Source organism: Emys orbicularis, chromosome 19, assembly GCF_028017835.1.
Source record: "Emys orbicularis isolate rEmyOrb1 chromosome 19, rEmyOrb1.hap1, whole genome shotgun sequence".
NCBI classification, from domain to species: domain Eukaryota; kingdom Metazoa; phylum Chordata; order Testudines; family Emydidae; genus Emys; species Emys orbicularis.
Window position 1 is genome coordinate 797,116 of NC_088701.1, and position 13,775 is coordinate 810,890.

Genomic DNA, 13,775 nt, shown 5'->3' on the forward strand with positions numbered 1-13,775 from the left:
GGTTAGGTGTATGGGTGCAGTGTATGTCTGGGGCACAGGGGGGGCGTATGGGGTACAGGGGGCACATGGGGTGCAGTCTATCAGGGGTCACAGGGGGCACAGGGTTTTAGGTGTGTGGGGTGCAGTGTATTTGTCGGGCATAGAGGGCCACAGGGGAGTGTATGGGGTACAGGAGACACAGGGGGTTAGGTGTGTGGGGCGCAGTGTATGACTGGGCACAGGGGGGTGTATGGGATACAGGGGGTTAGGTGTGTGGGGTGCAGTGTATTGGGGCACAGGGTTTTAGGTGTGTGGGGTGCAGTGTATTTGTCGGGCATAGAGGGGCACAGGGGGGTATGGGGTACAGGGGACACAGGGGGTTAGGTGTGTGGAGCGCAGTGTATGACTGGGGCACAGGGGGGTGTATGGGATACAGGGGGTACAGGGGGTTAGGTGTGTGGGGTGCAGTGTATTGGGGGCACAGGGGACACAGGGGGTAGGTGTGTCGGGCGCAGTGTATGTCTGGGGCACAGGGGGGTGTAGGGGATACAGGGGGCACAGGGGGTAGGTGTGTGGGGCGCAGTGTATGTGTGGGGCACAGGGGGGTGTATGGGATACAGGGAGAACAGGGGGTAGGTGTGTGGGGTGCAGTGTATGTGTGGGGCACAGGGGGGTGTATGGGATACAGGGAGAACAGGGGGTAGGTGTGTGGGGTGCAGTGTATCGGGGGCACAGGGGGCACAGGGTTTTAGCTGTGTGGGCTGCAGTGTATTTGTCGGGCATAGAGGGGCACAGGGGGGTGTAGGGGATACAGGGGGTAGGTGTGTGGGGTGCAGTGTATGTGTGGGACACAGGGGGCACAGGGTTTTAGGTGTGTGGGGTGCAGTGTATTTGTCGGACATAGAGGGGCACAGGGGGGTGTATGGGGTACAGGGGACACAGGGGGTTAGGTGTGTGGGGTGCAGTGTATGACTGGGGCACAGGGGGGTGTTTGGGATACAGGAGGTACAGGGGGTTAGGTGTGTGGGGTGCAGTGTATCGGGGGGCACAGGGGGCACAGGGTTTTAGGTGTGTGGGGTGCAGTGTATTTGTCGGGCATAGGGGGCACAGGGGGGTGTATGGGATACAGGGTGTACAGGGGGTAGGTGTGTGGGGTGCAGTGTATGTGTGGGGCACAGGGGGGTGTAGGGGATACAGGTGGCACAGGGGATAGGTGTGTGGGGCGCAGTGTATGTGTGTGGCACAGGGGGGTGTATGGGATACAGGGGGTTAGGTGTGTGGGGCGCAGTGTATGTGTGGGGGACAGAGGGTGTAGGGGATACAGGGGGCACAGGGGGTAGGTGTGTGGGGTGCAGTGTATCGGTGCACAGGGGGCACAGGGTTTTTAGGTGTGTGGGGCACAGTGTATGTGTGGGGCACAGGGGGGTGTAGGGGATACAGGGGGCACAGGGGGTAGGTGTGTGAGGCGCAGTGTATGTGTGGGGCACAGGGGGGTGTAGGGGATACAGGGGGCACAGGGGATAGGTGTGTGGGGCGCAGTGTATGTGTGTGGCACAGGGGGGTGTATGGGATACAGGGTTTTTAGGTCTGTGGGGCGCAGTGTATGTGTGGGGCACAGGAGGGTGTATGGGGTACAGGGGGTTAGGTGTGTGGGGTGCAGTGTATGTGTGGGGGACAGGGGGTGTAGGGGATACGGGGGCACAGGGGGTAGGTGTGTGAGGCGCAGTGTATGTGTGGGGGACAGGGGGTGTAGGGGATACGGGGGCACAGGGGGTAGGTGTGTGAGGCGCAGTGTATGTGTGGGGCACAGGGGGGTGTAGGGGATACAGGGGGCACAGGGGGTAGGTGTGTGAGGCGCAGTGTATGTGTGGGGCACAGGGGGGTGTAGGGGATACAGGGGGCACAGGGGATAGGTGTGTGGGGCGCAGTGTATGTGTGTGGCACAGGGGGGTGTATGGGATACAGGGTTTTTAGGTGTGTGGGGCACAGTGTATGTGTGGGGCACAGGGGGGTGTAGGGGATACAGGGGGCACAGGGGGTAGGTGTGTGAGGCGCAGTGTATGTGTGGGGCACAGGGGGGTGTAGGGGATACAGGGGGCACAGGGGATAGGTGTGTGGGGCGCAGTGTATGTGTGTGGCACAGGGGGGTGTATGGGATACAGGGTTTTTAGGTCTGTGGGGCGCAGTGTATGTGTGGGGCACAGGAGGGTGTATGGGGTACAGGGGGTTAGGTGTGTGGGGTGCAGTGTATGTGTGGGGGGACAGGGGGTGTAGGGGATACGGGGGCACAGGGGGTAGGTGTGTGAGGCGCAGTGTATGTGTGGGGCACAGGGGGGTGTAGGGGATACAGGGGGCACAGGGGGTAGGTGTGTGAGGCGCAGTGTATGTGTGGGGCACAGGGGGGTGTAGGGGATACAGGGTTTTTAGGTCTGTGGGGCGCAGTGTATGTGTGGGGCACAGGAGGGTGTATGGGGTACAGGGGGTTAGGTGTGTGGGGTGCAGTGTATGTGTGGGGGACAGGGGGTGTAGGGGATACGGGGGCACAGGGGTAGGTGTGTGGGGTGCAGTGTATGTGTGGGGCACAGGGGGGTGTAGGGGATACAGGGGGCACAGGGGAAAGGTGTGTGGGGCGCAGTGTATGTGTGTGGCACAGGGGGGTGTATGGGGTACAGGGGGTTAGGTGTGTGGGGCGCAGTGTATGTGTGGGGGACAGGGGGTGTAGGGGATACGGGGGCACAGGGGTAGGTGTGTGGGGTGCAGTGTATGTGTGGGGCACAGGGGGTTGTAGGGGATACAGGGGGCACAGGGGATAGGTGTGTGGGGCGCAGTGTATGTGTGTGGCACAGGGGGGTGTATGGGGTACAGGGGGTTAGGTGTGTGGGGCGCAGTGTATGTGTGGGGGACAGGGGGTGTAGGGGATACGGGGGCACAGGGGGTTAGGTGTGTGGGGTGCAGTGTATGTGTGGGGGACAGGGGGTGTAGGGGATACAGGGGGTAGGTGTGTGGGGTGCAGTGTATCGGGGGCACAGGGGGGGCGGTGTGTGTGAGGGTCATGGGGATACATGGGGGGTGGGGCACAGGCCGGTCAGCCCCGCCCCCTTGAGCTACCGGAAGCGCCCGGACCCTTTAGAGGGCGGGACCGGCCGGAAGTGTCCGGCGCGCTGAGGCTGCTGCACGGGCTGGGCCGGAAGTGCCGTGTCCACGTGGGGAGGCGGCGGCGGCGGCGGCGGCGGCGGCATGGGGCGCGAGGGCAAGGTGCGGGGGGTCTGGGCCCGTGGGGGGGAGGGGAGCACGGGGGGGTCCCAGGGGGTGTGGAGGGAGGGGAGATGGGGGGTCGTGGACGTGGGGGGTCCCAGGGGGTGTGGGGGGAGGGTAGATGGGGGGTGCTGGACGTGGGGGGGCAGGGTGTGGGGGGAGGGGAGGTGGGGGTCCCAGGGGGTGTGTGGGGGAGGGTAGATGGGGGGGGCTGGATGGGGGGGGCAGGGTGTGGGGGAGGGGAGGTGGGGGCCCAGGGGAGTGTGGGGGGAGCACGGGGGGCCACGGTGTGGGGGGGAGATGGGGGTCCCAGGGGGTGTGGGGGGAGGGTAGATGGGGGTGCTGGACGTGGGGGGGCAGGGTGTGTGGGGAGGGGAGGTGGGGGGTCCCAGGGGGTGTGGGGGGAGGGTAGATGGGGGGGGGCTGGATGGGGGGGGCAGGGTGTGGGGGAGGGGAGGTGGGGGTCCCAGGGCGGTGTGTTGGTGGGGGGAACATGGGGGGTGCTGGACGTGGGGGGCCCTGCTGACTGCCTGCCCCCTCCCCCACAGACCAAGAACCAGAAGCGGGCCCGGGCAGCCGCCCAGCAGCGGGCCCAGGAGCAGTTCGCCTCCGTCCCTCACTCCTTCGTCTTCCACCGCAGGCGCGTGGGCCGGAGCTTGCAGCAGCTCGTCCTGGACGTGCGGCGGGTGATGGAGCCGTTCACAGCCAGCACCCTGCAGGTGAGCCCCCGCGGCCGGCCGCCCCACGCCCAGCGGTCCCGTCCCCCGCGGCCGGCCGCCCCACGCCCAGCGGTCCCGTCCCCCGCGGCCGGCCGCCCCACGCCCAGCGGTCCCGTCCCCCGCGGCCGGCCGCCCCACGCCCAGCGGTCCCGTCCCCCGCGGCCGGCCGCCCCACGCCCAGCGGTCCCGTCCCCCGCGGCCGGCCGCCCCACGCCCAGCGGTCCCGTCCCCCGCGGCCGGCCGCCCCACGCCCAGCGGTCCCGTCCCCCGCGGCCGGCCGCCCCACGCCCAGCGGTCCCGGCCCCTGCTGCTGGGTGCTGCGAAACCTGCGGGTCCATGGAGGCCGGGCTTTGAATTCAGCGTCGCGCGGGCAGGACTCCTGGGTTCTGTCCCGGCACCAGGAGGGCCACGGGGTCTAGTGAGTTAGAGAGGGGGTGGGGTGGGAGCCAGGACGCCGGGGTTCTCTCCTGGCTCTGGGCGGGGAGCACAGTCTCTGGGAACACCCCTTTTCAGGCCACAGGCGCCGGGATGAGCGTGGCGGGTAGCGTGACACTTGCTGTGTTCCAGGTGCGGAAGAAGAACTCGCTGAAGGATTTTGTGGCGGTGGCGGGGCCCCTGGGCGTGACGCACTTCCTGGTCTTCACCAAATCCCCCACCAACGTCAACTTCGTAAGTGGTACGGTAGGGGCTGGGGGGATTTGGGAGAGCCTGTGGGGCTGGGGGGGGGAAATACTCAGTCCCCCGGCTCCATGCCTGGTCAGGCTAGAACAGCTCCCTGGGTTCAGGAAGGGGCAGGCCTCTCCCCATGGCTGGGAGGAGTCTTGCTGGGGCCTTTGCTGATTGCTTGAGCCTTTGTTCCTGCCACCATCTTCCCCTACAGCCTGGTCCGGAGCACAGGGCCGGCGCTGTCCGGCATTGCCCTGAGCTGGGGTGCAGGGAGGCATGTGCCTGGCTGGGTGCCCCCCTTTCTAGTCCCAGTGACGTTCCTTCCCCTGGGGTCTCCTAGGGGCTCCGTCCCGGATGCAGCTGATGAAGCAAATGTTACTGAGCTTGCTCTGTGATTTCAGTTCCAAAGTAAACGCACTGATGCATCCGCCCCGCTGGGCAGAGCGAGAGGCGCAGACCCGGGCAGCCTGCTCGGCACTGCGCCTGGCACTGCCCTGGTGGGCGGGTGCTGTGGTGCTGACCTTACCCTGACTCCTGTGTCTGTCTGTCTCTCCCGCAGAAACTCGTCCGTCTCCCGGGAGGCCCAACACTGACCTTCAAAGTCACACAGGTGGGTGCTGGGCCCGTTGGGCTGGGCTGGGGGTCCGGAGCTGCCCCCACCCCTGTTAGTTTGGGATTAGCACGGGCCAGTTATTCCTGCATCCTTAACTCCCGGGCCAACTAAACGTGTGTGGGTTGTGGGTGTCCAGGTCTGTCCCTGGCCACAGAGGTCTGAGCTGGGCCTGTGTAACTCTGCGGGGGGGGGGGGGGGGGGGGGGGGTGCTACCCGCACAGCGATCACGCTGCTGCCCTGGCTCCACAGTGCGCTGCTGAGCACAAGCTGGGGCTGCCAAGGGTGACGCCCCCCTCCCCGGCCCAGCTACGCAGCACAGAGCCTCCCTTGCCTCTCGCCAGCGCCCCGACCCCCTGCTCTGCTCCGCCCTCCAGTACTCGCTCATCAAGGACGTGGTGTCCTCCCTGAAGCGCCACCGCATGCACGAGCAGCAGTTCACGCACCACCCACTGCTGGTGCTCAACAACTTCGGCCTGCAGCAGATGCACGTCAAGCTGATGGCCACCATGTTCCAGAACATGTTCCCCTCCATCAACGTGCACAAGGTGGGTGCGCGGGGGGAGGGGGAGCAGGAAGCATGGGGTTCCCTGGGGGCTGGCAGGGGTGGGGGGAAGCCCCCCTGTGGCTGGTGCTTGTCTCTGGTGCTCACGGCCATGCGGCTCTGCCCCCAGGTCAACCTCAACGCCATCAAGCGGTGCCTGCTGATCAGCTACAACTCGGACTCACAGCTTCTGGACTTCAGGCACTAGTAAGGGTCTGCGCTGGGGCCGGGCGGCGGTCGGGGCCGGGCACCGAGGGAGATGGACTGGGCTGTGTGAGAGGGGAAGGGGGGCTCCGTCTCGGCTCTGCCTGGCTGGATGCTGGTGATGAGGGTATAGTCTGCTGATGGCTCGGTGATTTCATCCTCCAGTAAAGGCTCTGAGGCATCCAGGGGGAATCGTCGCCAGACAGACAGACACACGCACGCTAGCAGCTTGCTGGCTTTGAGCAGCTCCTTCTTCCCGGCTGTCACCTGAATCCCTGGCGGCTCAGAGCACCAGGCGTAGAACCTGACCCCGACCGGCTCCCTTTGGCACGTCCACACGGGGCTCGGCCCCTTCCCAGGACAAACCCCGTCCCAGCAGCGGGGGAGAGCAGGGTGTGCGGGGGTGGGCTGTGCTTCGTGCTCCGCTGGCCGCACGGCCTGACCGGGAAGTGCCAGCCCAGGAGGAGCTGTGGAGCGCTGGGTTCGAATCACGTCGCAGTTCCCCTGGCGCGGTTTCCCACCGTCCGTTCCCTGCCATTGCTAGGCTCCCCCGGCTGGCAGACCTGCTAAGCTGGTCAGTCCCGTCTGCCCTTCCTGAGCCCCTTCTGGTGCCCGGAGCTGGGTCCCTCTCGGCCCCTCCTGCTCCCAGAGTCCCCCTGCCTGCTGAGCTGGGTGACCTGGTGCATGAGCCCTCCCGTCTCCTCTCCCCCAGCAGCCTGAAGGTGGTGCCTGTGGGGGCGAGCAAAGGCCTCAAGAAGCTGCTGCAGGAGAAATTCCCCAACATGAGCCGGCTGGAGGACATCAGTGAGCTGCTGGCCAAGTGAGCGCTGGGGCCGGGCTGGGGAGGTGGCAGTGCAGGGCCAGGATCTGAGACACTGCAGCGCCTGGCGGCTCAGTCAGCCCTGGCCACCACTCCCACGGGCAGGTCGCCCTGCGTCGCCTGTTGTCTGTGCCCCTGAGCTTGGGAACCAGGAGCTCGGTGCCTGGCGCTTGGGGAGTTGCCCACGGGGCATGGAGCTGGGGAGGGGCCTCTGAGGCTGCACTTGTACAGTGGAGCAGAGATTGGCTTAGAGCGGGGATGGGGGGCTAGGAGCCCGGACTCCTGGGTTCTGTCCCCAGCTCTGGGAGGGGGTGGGGGCTGGTGGGTCAGTGCAGGGCTCTGCCAGGTTGTATCCTGTGACGGGCTGGGTTTTCCCCGTAGGGACATTAACCTGTCGGAGAGCGAGGCTGAGCAGGACGGGACCCACAATATCCTGGAGCTGCCCCAGGCATACGCGGGCCGGGGGAACATGAAGGCCCAGCAGAGCGCTGTGCGTCTCACTGAGGTGTGTGCTGCCCCCAGGGGCAGGGGGCGGGGCCAGGGGTGGGGGGCAGGGCCAGTTGGCACGGTGTGATGACAACAGAGACCTTGATAGCACCATGATCTTCAAAGTAAACGTTCTGATCCGGCCACGGGGCTGCGTGGGAGGCCGGGTGGGCTCCACGCCCCCTGCCTGCTCCGCCGGGGCTCCCAGCTGTGACCAGGCAGGGGCCTGCCCTTGTCTGATGGATTCTGTCGCCTCCCTCGCAGATCGGGCCCCGAATGACCCTGCAGCTCATCAAGGTGGAGGAAGGGTTGAACCAGGGCAACGTGCTCTACCACAGCTTCAGTAAGTGCCCGGCCGGCGCCCATCGTCCCCCTCCGGGTCTACCAGGCCCCACGTCACTCCCGTTCTCTGCCAGTGAGTGGCGAGTTCGAATCCGTGGGCTCTGTCCCCACTGAGCCCCTCCACCTTCCCCCCCCCCCAGTTCTCAAGACGGAGGAGGAGCTCCGGGCGGCCCTGGCCAGGAAGGAGGAGCGGCTGCGGCTGAAGGCAGAGCGGCGCCGCAGGCAGGAGGCTGACGTGCAGCGCAAGAAGGAGCAGCGGGAGGCCCACAGGTGAGCAGGAGGCCCCCCCCATCCGTGTTCTGTCTGGGGGCAGCAGCAGCTGGCCGGGTTGGTGGTGGGCTTGAGGGAGAGGAGCCTGGTGCATGCTGGGAGTTGTAGTCCCCTCGGGGCCTGACGCTGGTGCTTTGGGGTGCAGGAAGCAGAGCCTGGCCGGGATCAGGAGGAAGCAGCAGCAGGGGGAGGATGGTGACAGTGGAGCTGAGGATCCTGGGATGCCGGAGGACCAGGACCCGGCCAACCAATCAGATGACGACGCGGAATATTACCGGCAGGAAGTGGGCGAGGAGCCCGACGCAGGTGAGTCGTGACCCAGACGAGCTGGGCTGCTGGGCCTGCTCCCAGCCCAGGGGACGGGGGGGGGAGCCGGGGTCCCCGAGTCTCCACGCCGGGTGCAGCTGATGATGTGAATCTTCCTGAGCGTGCTCTGTGAGTTCAGTTCAAAGTAAACGCACTGATGCACCTGGCAGAGCCCTGTCCCCTGTCACGCTGGGTCTAGCCCCCCGCCCCCGGCTCCAGCGCAGCCCCCGGCAGAGCCCCGTCCCCTGTCACGCCGGGTCTAGCCCCCCACCCCCGGCTCCAGCGCAGCCCCCGGCAGAGCCCCGTCCCCTGTCCCGCTGGGTCTAGCCCCCCGCTCCAGCGCAGCCCCCGGCAGAGCCCCGTCCCCTGTCACGCTGAGTCTAGCCCCCCGCCCCCGGCTCCAGCGCAGCCCCCGGCAGAGCCCCGTCCCCTGTCACGCTGGGTCTAGCCCCCCGCCCCCCGCCCCCGGCTCCAGCGCAGCCCCCGGCAGAGCCCCGTCCCCTGTCCCGCTGGGTCTAGCCCCCCGCTCCAGCGCAGCCCCCGGCAGAGCCCCGTCCCCTGTCACGCCGGGTCTAGCCCCCCACCCCCGGCTCCAGCGCAGCCCCCGGCAGAGCCCCGTCCCCTGTGCCGCTGGGTCTAGCCCCCCGCTCCAGCGCAGCCCCCGGCAGAGCCCCGTCCCCTGTCACGCTGAGTCTAGCCCCCCGCCCCCGGCTCCAGCGCAGCCCCCGGCAGAGCCCCGTCCCCTGTCACGCTGGGTCTAGCCCCCCGCCCCCCGCCCCCGGCTCCAGCGCAGCCCCCGGCAGAGCCCCGTCCCCTGTCACGCTGGGTCTAGCCCCCCCCCCCCCCCGAGCTGGGTCTAGCCCCCCTGGCTGTGCAGTGCCTTGCAGCTGGTCCAGCTTAGGCTGGGGTAGCTGGAATTGAAGCCTAGTTTTGGGGATGGGGGGGTCCCATCTTCAGCCAGCTCTGCCTTCTGAGCCCCCTGGTGCTCGGGGGGGGGGGGGGGGGACGGATCCCTTGGGGGGTGGTTCTGGTAACGCACCCTGGGGCCATCTCGCAGCCCCAGTGCCCAGTGGGTGGGTGATGGCCTGGTGCCCCATCTCCCCTGTCCTATGGGGCCCTATTCCCTACCCACGGGGACCTGCCTGTCCTGGATCGTGACTCTATTCTCCCTGGTTCTCCCCCATCTCTAGATCTGTTCCCCAAAAGCACCAAGAGGAAACACGGGCCCCCACGCTCCCCCCAGCCCAGCAAGAGACTCAGAACCAGCCAGCCTGGGGAGCAGCCTGCCAGCCGCAAGGCGAAGCACAGGAGACCCCCTGGCCAGCCGCAGAGAGGCGGGCGCAGCCCCAGGCAGCAGAGGGAGCTTGGGAACTCTCAGAGGCCTGGCCAGCAGAAGGACCCACGGAGCCTTAAGGGCCGCGGGCAGCAGCGAGGAGCACGGAGTCCAAAGCCGAAAGGACCCAGGCATCCGGGGCAGCAGGGAACCAAGCGAGGTCCTAGGCTCAAAGGGCCGGGGAAGCCGGGGCTGCGGAGGAAGCAGGCAGCCCGGGGGCAGGGGGGGCGCCAGAGGCCCCGGGCCCCCAAGAAGGGGCAGCACTAGCCCCCCCAGGACATCTGCCTTATTCATAGACTGGGGGAAGGGGGGTGGGGGCTGGCTGTTCAATACACCACTCTGCATTGCCCCCTGGTCTCTGTGTGTGTGGGGGGAGGTCCCCTCCCAGCCAGGTCCCGTGCGGTCCCCGCTCAGGCACGGCCAGTGCTGCTGGGTGGGTGCTGCCAGCCTCTGAGCTGCGCTGGGGGCAGGATGGGATCTCTGGGCGGTTCCCGCCCTTCCCCGATGTGGCGGAAGGCTGGAGGCTGAGGCGCGGGCTGCCAGGGCAGGGTGCTAGGCCCTCCCACCACCCTCCGGCTGGGGGGGAAGGGGTGGAGCAGCGTCTTCAGACTGCAGCCAGCTGCCAGCAGGAAGGAACACCCTGCTACTGCTTCCCTCTCCAGCCTGCGGCGGGTCCTGCTGCCCCCGGGTCGCAGCACAGTGCCAGGTGAGGGGGGGCATTTCTGGGCGTTCTCAGGCCAGGGGCTTTAAGCCAGGGGGCCATGCTGCACTGAATGCTGGGGGGTTGGGTGGGCGACGCCACGGCCTCCCGCTCTCCTGGGGGGGCTGCGGCTGCTGCTGCTGAGGGCCCCTGGAGCAGCATCGCCAGTCCATGGCGCGGGGTGGGGGTGGGATGGTTCTGGCCCTAAAGCCCCCAAGGGCAGAGCAGGTCTGGGGGGGGAGAGCTGAGCCCCCTCTGCTGCAGGGGGGCAGGGTGTGTGACCAGCTGTGGGGATGGGGGGAGCAGAGCAGGATGCTGAGCTGGGGGCGGCCGACAGGGGGAGGAGACACCTCACAGACGCAGCATCTTGGGGGGGCGGCTGTCCCCAGAGCTGGCCGTGCAGCAGCCAGGGGTTGGGGGCACCGGCTCCCAGGGGTGGGGGGAGCAGTTGTGGCTCTGGGGCAGGCAGCAGGCCCAGGGAAGCACATGGTGGGGAGAAGGTTCTAAACCATAAGAGTGCCTCTGCCCTGGGGGGGTGGGGGGCAGCGGTGACTGAGCTGGGCCCAGCCCCTCACAGCCAGGCATGGGCAGACCCCCCGGCTTAAACCCCTGTTGGAAATGGGCTGTGACGACCATGCGGCTGGGGGCAGCGCTGCTCCCAGTACAGTAACTCCTCACTTAAAGTCCTCCTGGTTAATGTTGCTGATCAGTTAGGGAACATGCTCCTTTGGCAGCTGCCTGCTTTGTCCACTGCTTGCAGGAAGAGCAGCCCCTTCGAGTGAGCTGGTGGGGGCTTGGAACCAGGGTGGGCTGGCTCCCCTAAGTTCCCTGTCCAATAGCCGCCCAGCAGGCTACCAATTGCCGGTAGTTCCTCCCCCCACTGCCCTGTGCTGCTCCTGGGAGCCTCCTGCTTGCTCTATGGGGGGAGGGGGGAAGTGAGGGGCTAATGTCAGGGTGTCCCTCTCCCCCTTCTCCTGCACCCTGCTTACCCCATTTCCATAGAGTGGGGGGACAGAGGGAGCTTCCAGGCAGCAGCAGCAGTCTCAGCAAGCTGATCTAATTAACAAGGCAGTGGGGTCAGCTACTTAAAGGGGAAATGTGCATCTCGCGCTCTCAGGCCTGGCTACACTCAAAACTTCAAAGTGCTGCCGCGGGAGCCCTTTGAAGTGCGAGTGTGGTCGCTCTCTCGCAGCGCTGCAGGTACTCCACCTCCCCAAGGGGATTAGCTCCCAGCGTACACTGGCGCTTTGCAGTGCTGTAAAGCGCCAGTGTAGCCATAGCCTCAGACACACTGTGTGTGTGTCTGTCTGCGATGCTGTCTCCCCTCCCCTCCCTCCCTCCATGCCTGCTGCCCTGTAGAGTGAGGCTACATTAACAACGTGTTAACCCTTGAGGGCTCAGCCGAGTGCTAGTTCATCATTTAGCAGCAAGGCGTTCCCTGGGAAATATCCCCCCCTCTGACTTCACCACGTCAAGCAAGCTTCACAATCATCATCGCTCTGTACCAGTATTAAATTGTTTAAAACTTATACTGCATGTGTGTGTATATATACATATATAGTCTTTTGTCTGGTGAAAAAAATTTCCCTTGAACACAACCCCCCATTTACATTAATTCTTATGTGGAAATTGGATTTGCTTAACATCGTTTTGCTTAAAGTCGCATTTTTCAGGCACAGTAAGTGAGGAGTTACTGTACCCAGCTGCAGCCTGGGGGGTTCCTCAGGGATGTTCCAGCTGCTCTCACCTGCAGTGGCCCCGGGGGGGGGGGGGGGGGGGGAACATGATGTAAGGGTCTGGCTATGGCCGCTCACTGGGTGCACCATGTGGCCAGTCCCAGCCCCTCTTCAACCTGCACTGGCTGCCCAGAGGTCCTGGCTGGGCCCCTCCAGTAGCACCAAGCAGGGAACAGACCTGCCAGCACAGCCTGTTCTCCCCAACCAGCGTGTGAAAGTCACACCCCTCCCTGCCTAGGCGGAGACCCTCGGGCCACTTCGCACCACGCTGCAGCAGCAGCCGCCTCAGCATCCGGCCTGCAGGGGTGAGCTCAGCCCCAAGGTGCAGGCAGGGAACCTCTAACCCAGCCCCCCCTTCCTTTGCCCCAGGATGACTGCTACAGGTCCTGAGGGGCCAGGGGCCTGCAATGTTTCCTTCAATAAGTTCCAGGAGCACATGTGGCCAGTGCTGACGGTGGAGTTCTTCCTGGCCTTTGCCGGCAACGCCTTCGCCATCTACCGCTTCGTGGCACGTGAGCGCACCTGGCACACGGGCATCGTGTACTCCTTCAACCTGGCCGTCAGCGACCTGCTCTACGCCCTCTCCCTGCCCTTCCTGGCCGCCTACTACTACCCGCCCAAGCACTGGCGCTACGGCCCGGCCCTCTGCAAGCTCGAGCGCTTCCTCTTCAGCTGCAACCTGTATGGCAGCATCTTCTTCCTCACCTGCATCAGCCTGAACCGCTACCTGGGCATTGTGCACCCGCTGCTGGTGCATGGCCGGCTGGAGCCGCGCCACGCCAAGCTGCTGAGCGGCGCCGCCTGGCTGCTGGTGGCCGGCCTCTCCGCCCCCACCCTGCACTTCTCGGAGCTGCAGCCCAGGGGGAACTGCACCGAGTGCATGGGCAGCGCCACAAACGAGCAGCTGCCCCGCTACCTGCCCTACAGCCTCTTCCTGGCGGCCTTCGGCTGCGGGCTGCCCTTCCTGCTCACGCTCTTCTCCTACGCGGCCATCCTCCGCACCGTCTGCCGCAACCCCCACATCACGCGGCTGGAGAAGCGCAAGGTGGGGAGGCTGGTGAGCGTGGGGGTGGCCCTCTACGCTGTCTCCTACCTGCCCTACCACACCCTGCGCAACCTCAACCTCAACCTGCGTCAGCAGTGTCTGCTGGGCAAGGCGCCGAACTACCAGCACGCGCTGTTTGTCCACTCCGCCTACCAGCTCAGCAAGATCCTGGTCACCCTCAACATCTGTGCCCACCCGCTGCTCTACGCCGCCCTGGCCGACAGCATGCGGGGCTGGTGCAGGGCCCCCCGCGGGCAGGACAGGGGCCAGTCCGCAGAGAACATGGAGCTCAAGGCCTGTGGCTGACACCGGGGATGGAACCAGCCTCCCCCCCACACCCCTTTGTGCTGCCAGCACACAGGACTAGCTCCCCCCCTCCCCCCCCAGGCCAGACCACACAGGGGGTAACAGCAGTTGCTCCGGCTGCCTGCCCCAAACTCTGGGGGGGCAGCTCCTCTCTCCTCAGCTAGACGCCAACCCCCCAGCGAGGGGGGCTTGTGACACCCCCGTTACCGCAGCGGGGGCTGGGCTCCTGCGAGATTAGCCATTAAAGCAGGGTCTGAGCCGGCTGCGGTGTCCTGTCGCTCTCTTACAGCGCCTGGGCCGGCTGCATCCGCAACCCCCTGCACAGGCTGGAAGCGGGAGCAGAGCTCAGAGCCTGTCACCACGGCCCCCCACGCGCTGCCGACTCTGCGCCCGTCACATGGCCACACGGCGCTGGGACGCTGGAGGCTGAGTCAGCCCCCACTCCCGCCAGCCG

At 66.2% G+C, this 13,775-nt stretch overlaps 1 protein-coding gene across 1 annotated transcript; it reads left to right on the plus strand.

The window, feature by feature from the left end:
- Positions 1-3,216: 3,216 nt before the first annotated feature.
- P2RY11 (purinergic receptor P2Y11) lies at positions 3,217-13,321 on the plus strand. Its single transcript, XM_065419608.1, has 14 exons — positions 3,217-3,234; positions 3,783-3,953; positions 4,521-4,622; positions 5,179-5,229; positions 5,607-5,777; positions 5,904-5,980; positions 6,690-6,797; positions 7,179-7,302; positions 7,548-7,626; positions 7,766-7,895; positions 8,041-8,201; positions 9,392-9,694; positions 10,123-10,240; positions 12,340-13,321. The coding sequence occupies exons 1-14, from the start codon at positions 3,217-3,219 to the stop codon at positions 13,319-13,321; spliced, it is 2,595 nt and encodes an 864-aa protein (XP_065275680.1).
- The last annotated feature ends 454 nt before the right edge of the window (positions 13,322-13,775 follow it).

Bases quoted from the DNA above. Each gene is read 5' to 3' on its own strand.
- P2RY11 (XM_065419608.1), top strand. The intron at 5,981-6,689 runs GTAAGGGTCTGC...CCTCTCCCCCAG, and splicing joins CTTCTGGACTTCAGGCACTA to CAGCCTGAAGGTGGTGCCTG. The intron at 7,627-7,765 runs GTAAGTGCCCGG...CCCCCCCCCCAG, and splicing joins CGTGCTCTACCACAGCTTCA to TTCTCAAGACGGAGGAGGAG.